The sequence below is a fragment of the Cetorhinus maximus genome, chromosome 10 (assembly GCF_964194155.1).
Source record: "Cetorhinus maximus chromosome 10, sCetMax3.hap1.1, whole genome shotgun sequence".
NCBI lineage: Eukaryota > Metazoa > Chordata > Chondrichthyes > Lamniformes > Cetorhinidae > Cetorhinus > Cetorhinus maximus.
The window spans coordinates 31,243,892-31,266,847 of NC_135888.1; the positions used below are offsets into that span (position 1 = coordinate 31,243,892).

Genomic DNA, 22,956 nt, shown 5'->3' on the forward strand with positions numbered 1-22,956 from the left:
GCCTGCACATCTGGAGGAGGTTGAGAGATAAATTCCGCATTTGACATTTATGCCATTCTGAAATGACAGTGCAGATTGCACTACACGCACTTCAATAATCAACTTATTGCAATTGTTTTAATTGTTTCATCCAAAGCTCACACAATATAACTGGCAATGCAGATGATGTGAAACATACAGATTTGGCAAGGATGATATCCAGATATAGAAATGCTGTACAATGGGTGGAAGCAAAAACTCCAAAACATAATCTACAAGAATCTCTTTAATAGCTGAGTTTATTCTTATCAAAACTAAATACAGAGTGGTGCTACAGAGTAAAGACTTGCTTCGATAACTCAATATGCTCAGTTCCAATGTCAGTCCTGTTAAGAGGAAGGGCATAGATTTTTTTAAATGGGTACACACATTTATAAAGAAATGGAAGCAGTGATCAAGGACATGAAACAAGAGAGACCTGTGCTGATATATGTGGCATAGGAGAAATAAAGAAGCACCCAAAAACATACAATATCTCATCTAACTCCTCATTTAAATAATTTACAGTTATTACTGCAAATCAGTAATACTTCAAAGCCAGTGACAAAGAGCAGTGAATACATGACCTATACCAATGTAGCGGACCCTTTCCCTAGAAGTAAGAAAGATTACTCATGGTAATTTAGATATTTCACATCTTCCTCCAGGGGAAATTGTCTTTGAAAAGATAACTCAAGGGCGACTGGTGTTATACCAGTGGTTTTATGCACTAGCTCTATCATAATGAACGCTTATAATTGAGTCACCGGAGATACATATCTAAACTTCTTCAACTTTATTCTCTGTTCAGGTCTCAATTTCTTTATAATTTAAATAACACACTTACCCAAAATATCTAGCAAGCCTTCAATATGATCACTTTTCATCAGAATGTAATGACAGGCAACCTTGGGAAATTAGCATTAACATGAACATGTGTATTAGTGTATATATAAAATATGACTTCATTTTAAAATTGATAAATCTGAATTTTTTTTCACAATTCATTCACTTAATGTAGCTCATTTTTAAAAAATGTTATATGAATAACATTTTTCATTCTTCAGGAAATTAGATTACTTACATCCACTGGGTTTGCAGGGAAATGTAATCCTACTTCGGTCTTGTATGGGTAGTTGAACATTGCTAAGTAAGTAAATGCATTTCGTGCCCATCCATAGAGATGATCAACTTCTTTCTTAGATTTCACTGACTTGCACAGAGACAGCTTACTGGTGATCTTACTCCATGCTGTAAAACACAGGTTTATAGGCATGGAAACCAAAGTTTGTGTTTGATTTCCTTATATTTCATTCTACTACGGAAATGAAATGATGAGCAAGACTTAGAGGCTTGATCCATTCAGGAAATTTAAGTATCAGACAAGGTGGGAAGTAAGTGCTATACAATGAACTATTCATATATATCAATGTAAAAAAAAAATAGGTACACATAGTAGGGCCATTAAATTTATGGCATGGAAAAAAAATTATTGACAGGTTTGCAAATTTAGATGCACCCCTGACCCAGGCCAATTTTCTAGTGTAGGTCAATTTGCATAACCTTGGTAGGTTCCCCTATTTCCACTAAAAATACCTGGCTGCTGTAAGCTTCAGAGGGCAGTACTGCTGGCAAACCCCAACCTGATGTAAACTTTATTATTTTTAAAGTTTGAATTTGCTGCTAAAGCAGTTGATCACTCAGTGTTTTTGGATTTAAAATAATGAACTTTCTGCTTCCACCTCTATAGCAACATTGGGCACCAAGGACAAATGGGTCTCCACTTGAGATATTTTTCTTCTTTGTATGTGTTTATAATGTGCTCGCTAGTTCCTGCATATAATGATTGCGCACTTCCTTTAATATTCAGTAATAAGAAGCCTGAAATTATGTACACGTCTTGTGATCCAGAAGAATATGAAATTCTTCTGAGCATGACAGATACCCCATACCTTGTTGCTGTGCCAAAGCTTCAAGCTCCTGAAACCCTTTCCGGATTGTCAAAACACAGTCAGGTGAGTTACGCTCAAAATCCTAATCAAAGAATTAAAAACTATTATATAATACATGCCAGTGAGTAACAGCAAATTCAAAATTTAGTCACAAGTAAAAAGTTGCACTTGTATAGCACCTTTCATGTCCCAAAACACCTCACAGCCAATGAGCTAATTCTTAAGCATAGTCACGGTTATTTTGTAAGTTAACAAAGGAAGGTTCCAAGAACAGCATTTGTCCAGTTAATCTGTCCAAGGGCAATGGTTGAGGGATGAATGTTAGCCAAGACCAAACGAACACCCCATTCTTCTACAAACAGTGCCATGGAATCCCCGAGGGGGTAAAGGGGACATTTGTTTAATGACTCATCTGAGAGAGTAAGCCTGGGTTAGATTTGAAGTTCTGGGGTGGAGCTCAAACTTGTAGCTTTCTAACTCAGATGCAAGTGCTTTATGAATGAGTCAAATGGACATTGGAAAAAATGCATAATTCATTGACACATTATTAGAACCTTCGTAGTACTAAAGATTCTGGAAAAAAGATACGATTATAATCAATGTGCTTCTTTTAGATTATAGTACAAAGCACATAGAATCAATATAAAAATCCTAAGAAAATACTGGAGAAGTCCCTTAGGATCATCTAATGATATTAACAACTCAATTTTTATATTCTGGTGGACTTTAATTAGAAGGCTTGTTTGAGATCTAATCAAATGCTAGGTTTACAGTTCACAAATTGCCAATATCAAGGCTGATAGAATGGAAGGAGCCTCTACCATCACTATCAATAGCTCCACATGTAAAAGTGTATGTTACCACAGCAACTCTGGCTGGATGGCCAGAGTGGATAAGATTGGAGTCAACAGTAGAGTTCGCTCCGGTTCCTGCTGGGCTGGATCTGGGCCTACCGCCTTGCCCTACCCGTGGAGGAGATCATGGCACCGTGGGTCAGGCCTACCTTTGGGCAGAGAACTGAAGAAGACGATGATGATTGGAAAGTTGAAATTGTACATTATTTAAATCCACAGATGTCTTACATTAAGTTTATCCTCCAAATCACTAAAGACTAAAATGTGATACGTTGTAAAGTTAGTGGATTGTGGAGACAAAACAGAAGAAAGTTCAAAATTAATGAAATGAAAATGTTAAGCACTGAAAGAACTCTATTTACTTTCTCTATCCTTTGGATCCGTCTGGCATTTGTACTGTTCGCCGGGCTCTGCAATTTAATTTATCACCGCAAGCTTTTTTTGAGCCAAGAACTATTAAGAATTAATTTCTTCTCAAATTTGAAGAAAATCTCCAAAAATTCCTATTGCTTTATCAAAAAATCAGGTCTAGACATGGTTGCGCATTACATAAGGACATACGTTAGAGAGTCTTAATAGCACTTTCAGCAATGTTAAAATAGATACATTACACATAACGATAACAGAATGTTCACAGCACCTACTTCAAAATTACAATTCAAACAACTATATTCCTTGGGCAGACTTCAAGACTTTTTATAATTTATTGAATTACAAATTTTACAGCACAGAAACAGGACATAAGAAAACAAGAAACAGAAGCAAGAGAAGGCCATCTGACCCAGAGTCTGCTCTGCCATTCAATATGATCATGATTGATTTTCTACCTCAAAATCACCTTCTTGCACCATCCCCATATCCCTTTTATTATCATAGTATCCAAAAATATATCCATCTGTATCTTGAATATGTTCAACATCCTTCTGGGTCACAGAATTCCAAGATCCACAAGAAATTTCTCCTCTCAGTCCTAAATGGCTGACCGCTTATTCCGAGACTGTAACCAACCCCCACCCCCCCAGTTCTGGTCATCCCAGCCAGGGAAAATATCCTTCCAGCGTTTACCTATCAGCCCTTTAAGAATGGTTTCAATTAAATCACCTCTCGTGCTTCTAAATTCCAGGGAATATAGTCCCCAGTCTATTCAATCTCTTTCACATGGATTCCAACTAGTCTAATTATACCCCAGTAGTCTCCTCCTAATTATCTCTTCCCACTCCTGCCCCATTATGTCGCCATTCCCTCTCTTTCATATATGCTCAGGCCTCCCCTCAAGCAGGTCAATGCAATACCCGTTCCAACCACTCTATGCAGCAGTGAGTTCCACAAATCATTGTAGTTTACAGCTAAAATAACCTTGACAAGTTTGTGATTAAGCAAACTTAAGGCTACTTTTGGAACTACCACTATGAAAGTGGCACCTGTGAATGTGCAAATAATTGTAGACATTTAACTTAATCGTGCCTTCTTAGTCTCTTGCTTATTTTCTTGAGGTTTAATGACATGTAGAACAAAGACTTTTACTGATTTACTCCAAATTAATTGTCTTGGGGGTTGTATTTTTCCCCTTGATTGTCCCATGATAGAAAAAAAACAATAAAATCCCACGATTTTAAATTAGCAGTAAAAATGGACTTGTAAAAGTCCTTAAAGATCATGAACATTGAACAAGGATAGTCTGATGTAAACCTGCTTCTTGCCATTATGTGGCATGTTTTAATTCCAAACTGAAATAGAATATCCAGCAGAGGGCTCTGCTTTTTTAAAAATTCGTTTATGGGTGGGTGTCACTGGCCAGGCCAGCATTTATTACCCATCCCTAGTTGCCCTAGTTCAGAGGGCATGTCAGAGTCAACCATATTGCTATGGGTCTGGAGTCACATGTAGGCCAGACCAGGTAAGGGTGGCAGATTTCCTTCCCTAAAGGGCATTAGTGAACCAGATGGATTTTTACAACAATCGGCAATGGTTTCATGGTCATCAATAGACTTTTAGTTTTTACTGAGTTCAAATTCCACCATCTACCATAGCAGGATTCGAACCTGGGTCCCCAGAGCAATACCTTGGGTCTCTGGATTACTAGTCTAGCGACAATACCACTACACCATTGCTACCAATTTATGAAGCATAAAAAAGTGACAACAAAAATTAGATGGATCGTTTAAATGCGGGGATGAACTGTCCTCAGAGGTGTTGTGACTTAATGGAGTTTTCAGAATGGCCAGATTTCTGGAGAAACTAGGAAATCATGAAAAACGACTGTTCGACGTTTGCTCCATGATGGAGCGAAAAGAACTGAATGCATATAGGCACAGGCACACACACTCATACTCACTTTAGTTACATCATGAAAGAATTGTCGACTATCTCCAAGATTAGCTGTGGAGACCACAGGTGCACTTGAAGCTAGAGCACCATCTACAACATTCGGATACTTTATTCTCATGTAGGCACTTAACATTCCTCCATAACTGGAAAAGACAATTAGAACAAAAAATATCAGAACTGCATTTTTTAGAATGTTGCTGACTTTTTCATTTAATCAAGGTGGAAAATATCAATGTTGCAGAGCAAAATATGTCAAGCTTTTGCACTTGGTGTAAACAACAGATAAAACTCCTAAACCAGATTTACCACAGGCCAGATGTTTAATCTCCAACCTCAAAAAAAAACCCTTCTGCACAAGTGTGATTTTTCATATTTCTCAACTGCAATCTTTGTTACTTTTCTGGATGAGATTGATGCTTCAGTCACGGATATTGGAAGCTTTATTACAGGAATTGCAGTTAAGATGGTTGTATGGTTTGCTGTTGAGAAGCTCCTATCTGTAAAATTCCAGGTGCAAACTGCATGTTTGGAGGTAGCCCAATTGAGTGAATGCAGAATCACAGGTCTGCTGTAACAAGCATCTATTAAGTAAAGCGTTTTCTGGCCAGAGAATCCTATGAAGGCACGTTTCAAGATGAGGCTTCACCACCCAGAAAATACCATCCGTTTATTGCAATCCTTTATATACTGACTTACTTTCTAAATTATCTGACATTACAACTGAAAATTAGCTGCATGGGCCACAAAATGTCCTAAGATCTTACCTATGTTTAAAATCAACATGTAGGGCATGCACTGTAAACATTACTCCTTTTCTCTTCCAAGAGGGTCAGAGCAAGTGCCACCATGGGCCCAGAGACTTTATAACATATTGTATCAGCTATCACAAATATTAACACCCCAGGGACACGCATGACTGATTTGCGAGAAGGAACAAGTGAAAGGAGAGGAAAAGATGTGGCCAAATCATTACATGTGTACTCTATTAGGCAGGGATTGGTATCTTACTGCACCTGCTCACAGGCAGCTTATGCAGGAGCAAAAGCCATTTACCATATCTTTTGAATCCACCATGAGCAGCCTGCAAACACTGGAAGATTGTGTACAGCTATGCATTTCCCACATGAAATGTAGACCTACAAGAGGGATACGTGGAAAGAGCATTAAGAGCAAGTGACTTCACACGAATCTGCAAGAACAGGCTAAACAATGAAAACAGCAGCTTTTTTTCTGGAATACTGAGAGTTTTCTGTATTCATTTATTCATGGCACGTGGGTATCACTGGCAAGGTCAGCACCACCTTCTTGAAAAGCTGCAGTGTGCTGAAGGCACTCACATAGGACTATTAGGAAGGGAGTTCTAGGATCTCATCCAGTAACAATGAAAGAGCAGTGATATATTTTCAGGTCAGGATGGTTTGTGACTTGGATGCAAATTTGGAGATGGTGGTGTTCCCATCCACCTGATGTGCCTTGCCCTTCTAGGTGGTAGAGCTCACAGGCTTGGCAGGTGCTGTTAAAGAAGCCTCGGTGAGTTACTGCAATTCATCTTGTAATCGGTACACACTGCTGCCACTGTGTGCCAGCAGTAGAGGGAATGAACAGAGGTAGTGGATAGGTGATCAAGCAGTTTGCTTTGTCCTAGACGTCTTTGAGCTTCAAGTGTTGTTGGAGCTACGTTCATACCAAACAAGTGGAGAGTATTCCATCACACTCCTGAGTTGAGCCTTTGAAAGGGCTGCCTCTGACCTGCTGTTATAGCCACAGTATTATTGTGGCTGACTGAGTTAAGTTCCTGTTCAATGGCAAGCTACGATGCTGATAGTAGGGGATTTGACATGGGTAATGTCATTGAATGTCAAAAGGTGGCGGTCAGCCCCCACCTTTGTTGGAGGTAGTCACTACTTAGTACTTGTGCGACATGAACGTTACTTGTCACTTATTAGCCCAAACCTGAATGCAATTACAGGCAGCTTCATTATCTGAGGAGTTGTGAATTGAACCGAATAATCAATGAACATCCCCACTTCTGACCTTGTGATGGAGGGAAGGTCATTAACGAAGCTAAAGATGGTCAGGCCTAGGACACTACCCTGAGGAACAGCTGTAGCGACATCCTGGGGCTGAGATGATTGGCCTCCAACACCCACAACCATCTTCCTCTGTACTAGGTATGACTCCAGCCAGTGGAGAGTTTACCCCCTGAATCGCACTAACTTCAATTTTAACTAGGGCTCCTTAATACCACGCGCAGTCAAATACTATGTTGATATCAAGGAAAGCCACTTTTAATTTATTTCTATAATTCAGTTCTTTAGTCCAGGTTTGGACCGAGATTGCAATGAGGCCTGGAGCTGAGTGGTCCTGGCAGAATCCAAACTGAGCAACAGAGAACTGTTACTGATGAGCAAGTGCTGCTTGACAGCATTGTCGCTGACCCCTTTCATCACTTTGCTGATGATTCAAAGTAGGCTGAAGGAGTGGTATTTGGCCAGCTTGGATTTGTCCTGCTTTTTATGGCAGACCTGGGCAATTTTCCACTTTTTCAGGTAGATGCCAGTTTTGTAGCTGTACTGGAACAGCTTGGCTGGAGGCACAGTTAGTTCTGAAGCACATATCTTCAGCAACACAGTGGGGATGCTGTCAGGATCTACAGTTTTTACTGTATCCAGAATGCGCAGCCACTTCTTCATTTTGACTGCATCGAATTGGGTGAAGACTGGCATCCATGATGGTGGGAAAAGGCCAAACAGGATCATCCACTCAGTACTTCTGGCTGAAGATAGTTGCAAACGGCAGCTTTCTCGTTTGCAGTCACATGCTGGATCCGCCAACATTGGGTATGGGGGCCATTCATGAAGTTTCCTCTAGTTAGTTGTTTAATTGTCCACTACCATTAAAGACTGGATATGTTAGGGTCGTACAGCTTTAATCTGACCAACTGGTTGTGGGAAACACGTAGCACTGTTTAAAGCATGCTGCTTCCACTGCTCGCATCCACATACTCCTGTGCTGTAGCTTCACCTGGCACCTCATTTTTAAGTATACTTGGCGTTACTTCTGGCATGCTCTTCTATACTCCTTAATGAACCAGGGTTGGTCACCTGGCTTGATGATAAGGGTAAAGTGAGGGATATCCAGGTCATGAATTTAAAGAGTATGGTGAATACTTACTGCTGATAATCCACAGTGCTGCATGGCTGTCCAGTTTTGAGCTGTTTGATCTGTTCTGAATCTATGCTATTTAACAGAGTGGTAAAGCCACACTCATGATGGAAGCTGCCCTCAGTGTGTCCACCAGAAACGTGTAGTGGTCACTCCTACCAACATTGTCATAGTTAGATACACCTGCAACAGATTGTTGAGGATGTGGTCAAGTAGATTCTCCCCTTAGTTGGTTATCTCTCCACCTACCACATGCCCAGTCTAGCAGCTAGGACCTTTAGGATTCAGCCAGCTTGGTCACTACTGGTGGTGCTATTGAGCCACTCTTGGTGATGGATATTGAAGTGCCCAGCTAGAGTATATTCTGTACCCTTGTCACATGTACACTGGCACCACCCTCACCATCTCCTCCCTCAACCCCTCCTACTTGTCCAACTTCCAGTAAATGTGTAGAAATTTCCTCTAGCTAAGTATTGGAAAAAGCAAAGCCATAGTCTTCAATCCCTGAACAAACTCCATTCCCTAGCCACTGTCCTTCTTCCTGGCAACTCTCTAGGACTAAATCAGATTGTTTCCAACCATTGTGCCGTACTTGACCCCTAGTTGAGCTTCCGACCACATATACGCACCATCACCAAAGCCACCAACTTTTATCACCATAACATGTTCTGACTCTGCTCTGCCTCAGCTCACATGATGCTGAAACCCTCAGCTATGCCTTTGTTACTCCTAGACTTGACTATTCCAACATACTCTTTGCCAACTTCCCACATTCTATCCTTCATAAACCAGGTCATCCAAAACTCTGCTCCCCGTGTCCTAACTCACACCAAGTCCTGTTCACATATCACCCCTCTGCTTATTGACCAAAACTGACTTCCGATTTTAAAATTCTCAATCTCGTCTTCAAATCCCTCCATGGTCTACCCACCTTCATAACACTCCAACATGTCTACACTCCTCTAACTCTTGCGTCCTGAACATCCCAACTTTACTAGCTCCGTTGCTGGAGGCCATGTCTTCAAAGTCCTTCAGTAAACTTTTCTGCCTCGCTATTTTTTTTTTCTTTAAGGTGCTCCTTAATACCTGGCTCTTTAATCAAGCTTTTGGTCCTCTGCCCCAAATCTCTGTGTGGCTTGTCAAATTTTATTTGATAATACTCCTTAGAAATTTTTCTATGCTAAAAGGTGCTGTACAAATACAAGTAGTTGTTGTTATTCAGAGGGGTATAGATGGTAATCAGCAAAAGGTTTCCTTGCCCATGTCTGATGCCATTAGATTTCATGAGTCAATGTTGAGGCTCCCAGGACCACATCCTTCCAACTGTATACCACTGCCTGCATTGGGTCAATCCTGCCGGTGGGACAGAACATATCTAGGGATAGTGATGGAAGAGTCTGGAACGTTAGCTGAAAGGTATTATTCTGCGCGTATGATGATGTCAGGCTATTGCTCGGCTAATCTGTGGGACAGATCTTCCAAATTTGATAAGAGATCTTGCAGAGTTGACTGGGTGGAATTTACCTTTGCCATGTCCAAATGAAGCACCTAGGTCAATGTTGGGCAGTCTGTCCAGTTTATTTTTAATATAGTTTTTGCAGCAGTTTGATTAAAATGAGGCAACTGTAAACCCATTTCAGAAAGCAGTCAAGAGTCAACCACATTGCTGTGGGTCTGGATTCACAGACAGGCTGGCGGGTTTCCTTCCCTAAAGGGCACTGATGAACCAAATGGGTTTTTAATGGCAAATCAATATTTTCACAGTCACCATTACAGACACTGACTTATTTCAGATTTGTTTAATTAACAAATTTAACTTTTCCAAAAGCTGTGGTGGAATTTGAACACAAACCTCTGGATTATTAGGCCAGTAACATAACCTGTATGCTACTGTACCAAGATAGTTAACACTTTAGGCACCCAGTTACTGGATTTGAAACACTGGGTGAATATTTGGAAAGAGTCATGACAGCAGGCTTTACCTGCAGCCAGGACACCGCACGGGCTGTTCTTACACTGACTGCTGGGCAGTGAGATGCGTCTGAGAAGCAGCTTTCCTCTCAAGTGTCTGCATTTCCTGTCACTCCACTAAGACCCTTAGGCAGACACTAGGGTTCAGCTTGATTAGAGGGAATGCACGGTACATTCATGGGAAACAATATCACAGGCACAGCTGATCGGTGGCATGTTTCGTCAGTTACTGGATGGAATTTTACTGTTCTGTAATCTCTCTACCTGTGCACCAAGTCCCTCCCATGTCACATGCTCCTTTTCTTCCTGTGCCCCATGTGACTGCTCATTGTCCTGCTGTATGCCCACTCAAAAATTGTGCAGCAGATAACAGCAATTCCTTTGCAGAATTTGGCTGGAACATGGAGGAACTCACAGCCTGAGCAGTCCAAAACGGTTGCTTCAATGTCTCTTTGATGTGCTACACAGGAATAATGCAACTGAAGGTTAATAATTCACATGGCTGCCTTAGATTCAATGTGTTTTGAAAAAGTAAAGATGAGTGCCACACAGGTAGCGTGTACAATGCATGAGGGAGTCAAAAGTTCCACCAGTGTCAAAAAAGCAATATAGTATTACGAACCAGTGGCTAGTTTTGAAACAGAACGTTGTCAGTTGTACTGTAGAAATCCTATAATACATGAGAGATCCTCAGATATTGCTATATGTTTTGCACTCCAAGTTTTATCAGCATTCAAGTTCTGCAGGTCTTTTATGGCACATCAAAATACAAGTAGTGCTTTTGGATAATGCACCAGTTTATCTATGTAGATGAATGAGTGATGAATCATATAAAATTAGTCAAAAGCAGAACAGCACATCTATAGATACTTTGGAAGTGAGGCTACAATAATCCAAAGAAAAACTGAACTTCTTGATTATTCTAAAAGCAGCTGAACTTTAATTTCAATTAAATATATTCTCGTTATATATATTTACCTGCCACCAAATGCAATTACCGCACAATTTTTAGCATCAAGATCAGCTTTCAGTTTTGTAATAAGAACCACGTAATCCGCCACGGCTTGTTCCACTGTCAAAAATTCAATATTTGACTTTTCATATGATTTCTTCCCAAAAGGGAGGGATTTGCCATAGTATCGCTGCAGAATGAAGATGGAAAATGTTAGTGAAATTATTTTTGAAATGCAACTCTTGCAATCTATGGTTTGGTTCAAAATACAAGCAATGAATTGCAAATGCTTAATTAAAACAAAACTATAAATTACAAGGTACTAATATAGAAAACTACCAAGGAGTCTTGGGCTTCAAAATAAATAATCAGCTATTAATTAAACAAAATGTAACCCTTAACACCAGTATTAATTACATAAACATATAATGACTATGTGCTAAGTTATTGGTGCATGAAGTTCAGCATTAATTGAGGGGTGTTACTGCAATTAAAAATGTGTAGTTTAGCCTATCATACATGCTCACATATAAGGCAACCCATTGTGTCAGTCTAGAATTAGAATTTCCTTCCCCCTCCAAAAGCAACAATCCATATATATATATATAAAACCAAGTACCTGTGAACATTAATATGCAAGCAATACAGGTTAAATGTTGAAAACTTTATAGGCCAACTGTTGAAGTTGTCACTGAAATAACTATTATTTTTCCATGCAAATATTATCATCATTGCTGTTTATTTCAGTATCGCCTTAGTACAGTGAGTCCTCCCTTAAAGTTATGGTTGCGTTCCTGAAAATTGCGACTTTTAAGTGAAAAAACTTAAGTGAATCATAGGTTCTCACAGGAATCAATGTTAAAGCCAGAGTTAAGCTCCTTCAGACATTTCTTGCCCAGAAAAACAATGTACAAGTTGAAATACTGTACCAAACATGTGTACTGTGTATTCCTAGCTGAAACAACTTGAAATAAGATACATCACTAAATATAGAATACAATAATGTAAAATGTTTAGAATTACAGTACACTCATCTACAGTACTGCAGTGCTTTTAGTTTGACTTGGTTCCATCTAGTGGCAGAAGTTGGTTGGTGCAAGTAACAGCTGAAGTCCAAGGACTAAATGCATTGATCAACTTCTGCACTAGATGGAGCCCACAAACTCAATGCAAAATCAGCAGCTAAGCCAAGAGTGCACCGGAGCTAAGCCAGGAATGCAGCCCGGAGCGAAGCCAGCAGCAGCCAAGAACGGAGCAGCAAGAACAGACTTGAGGATTAAGCTAAGAACAGCAACAAAGAGGCAGGGCTGGCAGTGGGAGAAGGAGGACTGACAGTGAGAGCTGAAGTGCTGCAGGAAAGGTCATGTGAGCAGGCAGGCCAGAGAAGAGGAATTTTGTGGCAAATGACATTAAAATGAAACAAGCAACATTAAATTGATATATTGACATTACTTTGTTAATGACATTAAAGTAAAACAACATTAATTGAGTCAATGTTAAGTGGGGACTTAAATTATATATCATCCTATCGCAAGCACATTTTAAGAATAAACAGTGTCATATCAGCAAAAAAAACAAGTCCCACTTTTCGTTCTTGCACAGACCAAGATGGCTGTCCAGCTTCATTATATTGGCACTCTTAGTTTGGGCACTAATACATCCATTTTACATTTTTGGATTTTGTTTAAATATTTCTTGTATGTCAAGCATCAAACAACATTCCCTTAAGCACCTTCTAATACCCTACAAAGTGAAGTGTGACCTTACATTAGGGGAGGTGGTGCTATAGTGGTATTGTCACTGTACTAGTATTCCAGAAACCCAGGGTAATCCTCTGGGTTTGAATCCCACCGCAGCAAATGGTGAAATTTTAATTCAATAAAAATCTGGAATTAAAAGTGTGGTGATGACCACAAAACCATTGCCGATTATTTTAAAAACCCATCTGGTTCACTAATGTCCTTTAGGAAAGGAAATCTGTTGTCCTTACCTGGTCTGGCCTATATGTGACTCCAGGCCTACAGCAGTGTGGTTGACTCCTAAATGCCCTTTGAACAAGGGCAACTAGGGATGGGCAATAAATGCTGGCCAAGCCAGCAACATCCACATCTCATGAACGAATAAAAAAATACAGCCCAAGATCTTGGTACATTTACAGAAAGCTCTGCTGTATTTATCTTAAGAATATAGGAAATAGGAACAGGAGGTAGCCATTTGGCCCCTTCGAGCTTGCTTCAACATTCAATAAGATTATGGCTTATCTGATTGTGCCTCAACTCCACTATCTTGCCTGTCCCCCATAACCCTTCATTTTTTGTAGATCAAAAATCTGGTCCAACTCAGGCTTGAATATACTCAATGACCCAGCTTCCACTGATCTCTGGGGCAGAGAATGCCACAGATGAAGGACCCAGCGGACTTCCTCCTCATCTCTTTAAATGGGAGACCCCTTATTCTGAAACTATGCCCCTGAGTTCTATATTCTCCCATGAGAGAGAACATCCTCTCAAGCACCTTCTCTGTCAAGCCCCCTAAGAATCTTATTTGTTTCAATAAGATCACCTCTCATTCTTCTGAACTCCAATGAGTATAGGCCCAACCTGCTCAACTTCTCCTCATAAGCCAACTCCTTCATTCCAGAAATCAACCTAGAAACTTTCTCTGAACTGTTTCCAATGCAAGCACATCTCTCCTTAAATAAGGAGACTAAAACTGCACAGTTATCTAAATGTGGTCTCACCAATGCCCTGTACAGTTGTAGCAAGACTTCCCTGCTTTTATAAAAGCAAAATACTGCAGATGCTGGAAATCTGAAATAAAAACAGGAAGTGCTGGAAATACTCAGCAGATCTGGCAGCATCTGTGAAAATAGAAACAGAATTAATGTTGAGTCCAATATGACCCTTCTTCCGAAGGCCTGCTGAGTTTTTCCAACACTTTGTTTTTATTCCCTACTTTTATACTCCATTCCCCTTGCAATAAAGGCCAATATTCCATTTGCCTTCCTGATTACTTGCTATATCTGCATGCCAACATTTTGAGATTCATGTACGAGGACACCTAGATCTTTTACCCCTCATGACCTCCTAGAAAACGCTAACATTTATTCTCTAGACCATGGTTTAACCTCTAAACCATAAAACAGTTTTCTCAACAGATAAGCAGTATCCATAGACAATATTACAGTTTACTGAATTCATCTGCAGTTCAATTCCAAAAAAACGCAATCCTTCACCAAATCTCTTTCATATCCAACCAGTATTTGAGTTTTTAATAATAAATTTGTGGAGTTCTGTTGGACCCACAAAATTCACATAACATGTCATTATTTTAATGGCTACTGAAGATCTTAAGCACTGGGAGTAAACTCCTGAGATACACACCATGAACTTTGGAAATTTGGATCTGGAAGAACACCCATGAGATATCATACTTATAGGAGATGGGAAGAAAACAGCCTTTCAAACCAACTGCAGTATGACAATCCAATGATGTGCCCGTGTTAATAAATCAATAGTCACACAAAACTCAGGAAATATTTCCAAATCAACCTAGCCCTCCTGTCACCCAGCTTTGATCTGCTAGTACACAGATGATCTTGGATTAAATCTGGGACCTTCCTGTTCATACAGTCAAACTGCACATTGAACCATTGGAGGAAGCCATCAAACCTATTTTTACAAATGGGCCCATAACTTCTGAGCTCCAGGACAGCATATCGGGGGTTACCCCAAAGATGTGCTGGGGAACCATCCCCCAACCACTGCCATTCCCCACGCAGAAGTTCCCAAGTAAGAACTGCATGGCAATTGCCTGGGAAGTTCAAACTTCCAATGGACAGGTGCCCTGCACTGGGAACCATTCGAAATGCGATTTAAAGCACAAACTTCGGAAGGTTCCAATTGTCATACAGCAATAGTTATCCAGAACAAGTTATAAGAATTAAAACCACTTTGAGCTCCTGGGTAACTACTGTACTGACCTCCAGCGAGCCCCTATGGGACACCTGACTGCCCCACTACACCACCCACCCGCCCCCACAGTACACCCTGACTACCCTCCCCCCTGCCATCCATACCCCACCCTCACCTCAAGGTCCTAATCTTCCCTATCCCACATGGACACCCCAGCTGCTCCCCTCACCCCAGACCCCCCAACCTCACCCCACCCCCGCACCCCCCTCAACCCCTGAACCACACCCACCAAACACATTGGACCATCCACCAACACCCCCCACCAACAAGCCCCAACCAACGCAGACCACCCCACCCTCACCCCGGATAACCTGAACAGATAACCACATCCAACCAGCCTGGACCATCTGGCCCCCGCCACCAACCACACGGACCACCTGGCCGTCCCCGCCGACCCTGGACAACCCAATCCAACCCCCCCGCACCACCCTACCCCACCTCTCCCCGGACCACATGACCCCCACCCCACCCCACCCAACAACCACACCGGACCACCCAAACCCCACCCCTGAAACCCCAACCACAACGGGCCACCCGACCCCCTCCACTTCTCCCCACAACCACCCGACCCCCTCCCATCCCCCTCCAATTACCTCGGACAACTCTGCCCCCTCCCCTCACCAAAACCACTCTGGACCACCCATCCCCTTCCTCCCCCACCAACCCCCTCCCACTCCAACCACCCCAGACCACCTGAACCCCTCCCCCACCCGACCCCTTCCAATATCCCCGTCCCCCCCACCCAACCATCATGGACCAGCTGACACCCACCCCTCCAACCACCCTGGACCATTCTCCCCCCTAGCCACCCGAGATCACCTCCCCCAGACCACTAAAAAAGGGAGTGTGGCTTATATACCTACAACCGAGTTACCCTCAACTGTAGGCCTTGGGAACCCACCGCGCTGCAGTGATCTCACCCAGCCTGAGTCAAAAGGCCGGGCAAGATAGCAGCGGCTGAATTTCAAGTTAAGTAATTATGAGTGGAGTGGCAATCCGACTCAATTTCCATTACACCAAAGTTACAGCCCATGATCTGCAAACGCTTAATCCAGAAACTGGATGCAAAGAGAAAATAATTTTCACACAGTAATTACCATTTAATAAATTAGCAAAATCTTTACCATGGAAGAGAAAACCGCAAATTTTAAAAGATTCCATGCAGGAGTCTGGGGAACATAGCCTCGCAAAATTCACTGATTTCCTTTTCTGATTAACTTTGTTATTTTGTCAAAGATGACTAGCTTGATTGAACTGCAGTAACTGGAGACTATAGGATTTCTTCTGCAAATCATGCTGTAGCTGAAGAAAGACAACATGCTAGGAGCATAGCTTCAAAATTCACTCCAATACATAATTCTAGGTAAATGGTATACAACACAGTGTGCTTGGAAGGAACTGTGTAATGAATATACTGAAGTATTTTCAAAGTAGAAGCAGCCTTGCTTTTTTGTATTTACTGTTCAACAGTTCACTTAGATTAATAAATACAGGAATAAATACAGGTCATTTAGTGTAAGCTTGCCTGGTCAATAGCCAGCTTTTAGACTTAATACAATAGTTTTTGTTAGTCTCGCCCGGTAAAAAACATTAAAAACAATCTGAAGTTAATTTCGAACCAGTAGCTAAAATTTATTAATGAAGACGACTAGGATGAAACTTACATGCTCAGCAAAGATGACCATGGCCTGTTGCTCTGACGCTAATTCAATGATGAACCTGGAGCTATTGGCAAAGTCCCATATATCACCTTCATTTCCAGTATACAGGAATATTGGTCCAAAGCTCTTGGCCCAGAATTGATCTGCAATATTAAAAAAAATTGGTATGCAATTTTTTTTTACATAATATTATGGACAGCATATAATTAAAAAAGGGGGAAGCTGAATAGCCCAGTAAAGCTCTTGTGAAATAAAATGCTTAGGCATTCAATGAGGTAACTTCTACTTTATAGTCACTTCAATAAGAAATGGAAGAAGTTTAAATAAATATTTTTCACTACAAAATATCAGCTTCAACTTCATTGTGTCTTAACATCCTCCCATCATACCCTGGTTGCGCTGTGTACTATCTACAGGAGACACTGTGGCAACACCTCAAAGCTTCTTCAACACAATCTCCCAACCCAAACCTTTACAGAGGAACACCACCACCTCCAAGTTCCCTTCCAACTCTCACACCAACTTTCCTTGGACATATATTGTGGTTACTTCATGGTCACTGGGCCAAAATCCCAGAATTCCCTTCCTGATAGCATTACCTTCATCAGACTGTAGCAACTCAAGGTGGAGAAGGTGGCTCCCCACCATTTTTGAAGACAACTAGGGATGGGCAATAACTGTCTGTCTTGCTACTGATGCCCATATCCCAAGGATGAGTATTTTAAAAAGTATACTGTTCGATTAAATGTTTCACAATCTGTTCATAAATGTGGTACACTTATACAATTATTAAATTCTAAATGGTTTGTTTCTGAGTACAAAAGTAGTATAAACTGAATAGATTATGGCCAGTGATAGTTTAAAAGGAGCTATCATGTACAAACTAATCTACTGTTCAAAGAAAAATGTTGGTATACCTTTCATCACATTAAAAAGATCGATTTACATTAACTTGCTCCAAGATATAATTGTTTGAAAAAGGTCTAACTCTTCTGTATTGCAATGTCAAAATTTTGATTGAAAACAAAATAAAATACTTCACTACTGCAGCATGTATGAATGAAATCATTGTACCTAATTATAAAACAAAATAAACAGATTTCAAGTGCCTTTTGAAGTAGAAAGTAAACTATTGCCAAAGTATAGTTCCTAATTTTGACTTACCAGAGGAACTGCAGTAATGAATATACTTGCTAAAAATTTAGCGACCCAATCTTTGGGGTGTCTTTCGCTGAAGAACTACCTGGGTTCCACAGCTCATCAGTTCAATGATAATACTGTGAACCTCAGGCTTGTCCATTCAGGCAGAGATCATTACCTGCACAGCCCCAGTCGACTCCAATCCACACCCCACCACTCCCCAACTTTGAGTGAATAAACCAAACCGTCTCTCACAAATAACTCCCCTATAGTCCCTGATTGTTGAGTTTCAAGCACTGCTCATATAAAATCTTCCTTGGTACCAGCTGCTCCATTCTATGGTCGCAAGATGGAGTTTAATCTTTTGTAAATTTGCCTCTAAGGAAAATTGCTTTAAAAAAAACAGCAACATAAATCATAGAAAAATAATCAAAATATTTTCACCACTAACATCCCAGGAAAGAATATTTTAAATACAGTACAGATTCTTCATGTTAGGGAACCAGATTTGGCTTTCCCTTAGAACCTCAAATCCTTATTGCAAGCAATAGAGCAAAACAGCACAATTTGGAAAAAAGTTACTTTCACTGCTGTGTTTGGGTATTATTATGCTCCAATTAGGGACTAGGAACTTTTTGTTTGCAGTAGACAAAAAGTTTGAAATCTTAGTTATCCACTAGGAGAATAAAGCCACAACATTCCATGGTTTTACACAAAATAAACTTTACTATACAAAGTCAGAAAAGTAAAACAATCTAAAATAGCTATCTTATACTCTTAACATTCAGAATTGTTGAGATAAGAACTAACAGGCAAACTGGTCAAATATACCATACTGCACATTAAATGTCAGATACGACTAAATCAGATCCCGTGGATTCTGAGCAACCCACCCAAATGTCACTGGCCACAGATTCATAATATCTCCTAAAATTCTCAGTCATGAGGGATTTCAGCTCTTGGCTTTTGAAGATCTAGTCTCCAAATTCCCTCAAAAGCCACTCTGACTCGGACTGGCTCAATGACTGCTCACCTGTTGATGCTTCAATCTCTTCTCCTGAGACTGCGTCCAATGGGATTCACAAAGCTTCACTCTCGCTTCTAATTATCAGCACATTTCCAACTCTTTTGCAGGCCACTAGCTTCAATAAGCTGGCACTGCCCCAGGTTCCTCCGAACTCCAGTCTACCGGCTGCACCGAGCAATAAATGGATCCCACGGCTTCTTCTGAGCTCTAACCCTCTCCAGCACGGAACCAGGTACCTTTCATCACCTTCGCATCCCCACAGGATTTCTCCTGAGCCCTAACTGCATCGAACAGCTCACATGGCTTCTCTGTGAGCTGCAAACGAAGTCCAGACTACAACTAACAGCTGCACCAATGGTTCCCAGGCCTTCCTTGAGCCCTAACTGCCTGGAACCTGCTAACAGCAGCACCCTTTCAGTATCCAACCTCTTGCCCTGCTGCAGAATACTCAATCTCCCAGCAAGCACACAGATAAAATGAAACCAGAGAATTTTAAGCTCCACCCTTCTCCATGATGACATAGCCTGCTCTGGTCTATCCTCAAATTGGCCTCCAAGCCAATTATCCCTCCTTTGCAATTTCTCCAGCTAAGTAAGCCCACCTGCTATTTTTATGCCTCTTCCCTTTCTAGCTGTTAACCCCTTAAGTCAACATGGCCCCAACCTTTTAAGTGTAATAGATCCCAAGCCGCTTTAGTTGCATTTATTCCACCTTCTACATTTAAACTTTAATCTTCCCAGAACAAAAAATCACCTCCAAAATATTAACATGTACCATGAAGGAGATATTTGTCGCAACATCCAGACAGTATGGTTAATATGCTAAACTGAAGGGGTTTTTTTCTCCTCCAGAGTCTCAGCAGAAAATAATTTGTTAACGTTGCACCTGTTATGTTGGTAACCTCGTGATCCCTGTCTGTGCATAATATGGAGGATAAAAGAGAAATAAAAAAAGGTAATGTGGCTTTTCAAAACAGAATATTGTATAGATCATCAGGCAAATAATAGGACATTATAGGGGGAAGAAGCTACTACCCTGGGCTGTAGGGCAGAATGCAGGGAAGATAGTTTGTTTAAGCCAGCCAAGATAACAAACTGGGCAGCAGTGGAGTAACTTCATTATTTTATGGAGAAATTCTACTACCCAATTTCTAAGCTGCTTATCCACTACTGCTATGCTCTCAATACATTGGCTCCTGATCTACCCTGTTCAACTTCTTCCATAATCTCATCTTTCACCATCTCTAACCTCCTTCAGCCCTATTACCCTTCAAAAATTCTGCATTTCACCAACACTGACAACCTGTGCAATTTGCTTTGCCCCACCACTGATGATGCGCAGTGATCAATGCCAGAAGCTTGAACTCCCCGCCTCAACTTCTTCGCCTCTTTTGTTAAGATGCTCTTTGAAACCTCAAGATTTTAATCACTGGTCCTGATATCTCCTTTGACTTTTGTGTTGTTACATTTCTGTGATGCATCTCGGGGCATTGCTTACATTAAAAGCACATTACTGTTGTTGAAAAAAATTGTATCAATTCATAACTATTGCTCTGTATATTCACCTTACTGTGGGTTAAAGCATCTCAATTACTTTTTTTGAACTAAGCTTTTCCTCATCTAATCTCTTACTTTATTTGCCTTCAGAGTGATTGAATATATATACCTGCATTTGACACACATACCTGGTTCAAATCAGAAAGGGAGATCCACCGATTTTTTTTAAAACTCTTTCATGGATGTGAGTATTGATGAAAAGGCCAGCATTTGTCGCACATCCTCTGTTGCACTTAAGGTGGTGGTGGTGAGTCGCCTTCTTAAACTGGTACAGTCCATCTGACATAGGTACAACCACAGTGCTTTTAGAGAGTTCCAAGAAGTTGACCCAACGACAGTGAAGGAATGGTGATACATTTCCGAGTCAGGATGGTGTGTGGCTTGAAGCTTAATTTGCAGATGGTGGTGTTCCCATGCATCTGCTGCCCTTATCCTTATCGGTGTCCGAGGTCATGGATTTAGAAAGTACTGTCGAAGAAGTCATAGGGATTTGCTGCAGCGCATCTTGTAAATGGTACACACTGCTGTCACTGTGCAATGATGAAGGGAGTGAAATTTTAAGTTGGTGAATAGGAAGCTGATCAAGTGGCCTGCTTTGAGCTAGATGTTGTCAAGTTTTACAAGGGTTGTTGGCGCTACACACAACCAGGCAAGTGGAGAGTATTCCAACACACTCCAAACTTGAGCCTCGTGGACAGGCTTTGAGGAGACAGGAGATGAATTACTTGCCACATATGTCCTAGCTTGTGAACTACTCTGGTAGCCACAGTATTTATATGGCCAATCCAGTTAAATTCTGGTCAATTATAACCCCTAGGCTATTGATGGTGGTTGATTCAGCAATGTTAATGCCACCATATGCAATGGGGAGATGGTTAAATTCTCTCTTGTGGAAATGGTCATCGCCTGGCACTTGTGTGACATGAACATTACTTGTCATTCATCAGCCCAAGCCTGAATTTTGTCCAGGTCTCGCTGCATATGGACACAGACTGCTTCAGTATCTTGACCAGAAGTCATTTGGATTGAGACCTCTGGATCCATCAAGATTTACACTAGACCTGAAATTCATATCAACTGGTGATAGCTACCTGGGATACTGAGCTAAAACGGTGAAGACAATTCAAAATGTTTAAAGTTTTTAAAAAGTGATCAGAAATACAAGATAATCAATAAGGCAGAAATGCAAGTGATTTGTTCGAATTTTTCACCTGGGTGTGGAGGCATGTTTCGAAGCTTGAATGGCCACACTTAAGCTTTTCTTTGGAGGAAATCTGATTTTCTTCCATATTCCCAACCCCACACCATTTTCCTCTGGCCGCCTTGCGAGTCGGAAAAACGTAGCCCCCACCAAAGTCGGGTTCCCCTAAACGTAGGACGAAAACCGGATAGCTTCCTGCACACCATTTTTGATGGTGAAGCGGGATTTTGGAAGCCCATGAAAAGCATGCCAGGTTTGACGTTTATGAAGAAAATAGGAAGCCTGCTGAGGAGTCTGGAACATTCTGAAATGTAAGTGTAAAGTATTTTCAAATGTCACTATCAGCTGCTGTATTGTAACGTAGATGCGTTTTTAATGTTATGATTAATCATAGGGAAATGTCCTCTAAAAGTAAGTTGACCAGCCTTGTGTATTTGCTCACGTGCATTAGTGCTTTTCCAATGGAGAAAGTATCACAATGCAGTGAAAAGTGTTACAATATGTCCTGTCAATCTGTACTCATCTTTTCTACTGGGATTTAAATGGCTCTGGCTGATTAAAAGAAACTGGTTTTGACACATGAAAATCTAGCCTCCTGCTCCCTTACATTGATTGATTGGCAGGCATTCTGCTTTGAAATTAAAATGAGCACTTGCTGTTCTTTCCTTCCTAGAGAGTAGTTTATTGTTTGGACAGCTGTGGCCATTATCAATGCTTGACTGAGTTTCAAGTACTAATGGTGTTCCATTCATTGGCAAATGTTCCATTCATCTGAGAACGAATGACAGTTTCAAGAAGTTGTAATAAGAGTGTCCCTTTAATTTGGTTTCTGTTTTTTTGACACAGTATACAAGGTTTTTTTTTCACATGGCAGAATGATTTTTTCTTCTCAGATTCAATGATGTGGAGCCTTTTATTAGATGGTGAGAGGTTTACTCCCTCCCCCCAACCCCCAAGGAATGTGAAATATTTTCCATTGATATTACATGGAATCGGAGGACAGTACATAGTGTATACTGGGTGAGTGGCTACGGAGGATACTGTGGGGGGGGGGGGGGGGGGGGGGGGAAGCGGGTGAAGTTTAGGGGGCCTTTAAATATTGTTAGAAGCTGGGACATTGTGTTAGAGAACTGAAACGGGTCTTCTAACTGGCCCAC

General features: G+C 41.0%; 1 protein-coding gene across 4 annotated transcripts in view; it reads right to left on the reverse strand.

Annotated features, from left to right (window-relative positions):
- LOC144685616 (uncharacterized) overlaps positions 1-22,956 on the reverse strand; it is a 60,027-nt gene that overhangs the window by 27,025 nt on the left and 10,046 nt on the right. For all 4 annotated transcript variants that reach the window (XM_078550321.1, XM_078550319.1, XM_078550318.1 and 1 more), the window contains exons 2-7: positions 16,879-17,018; positions 11,267-11,430; positions 5,160-5,295; positions 1,971-2,052; positions 1,103-1,269; positions 866-926 (exon numbers count right to left, since the gene is read on the reverse strand). In XM_078550321.1, the coding sequence (XP_078406447.1) occupies positions 866-926; positions 1,103-1,269; positions 1,971-2,052; positions 5,160-5,295; positions 11,267-11,430; positions 16,879-17,018 (750 nt within the window). The remainder of the gene's footprint in view (positions 1-865; positions 927-1,102; positions 1,270-1,970; positions 2,053-5,159; positions 5,296-11,266; positions 11,431-16,878; positions 17,019-22,956) is intronic.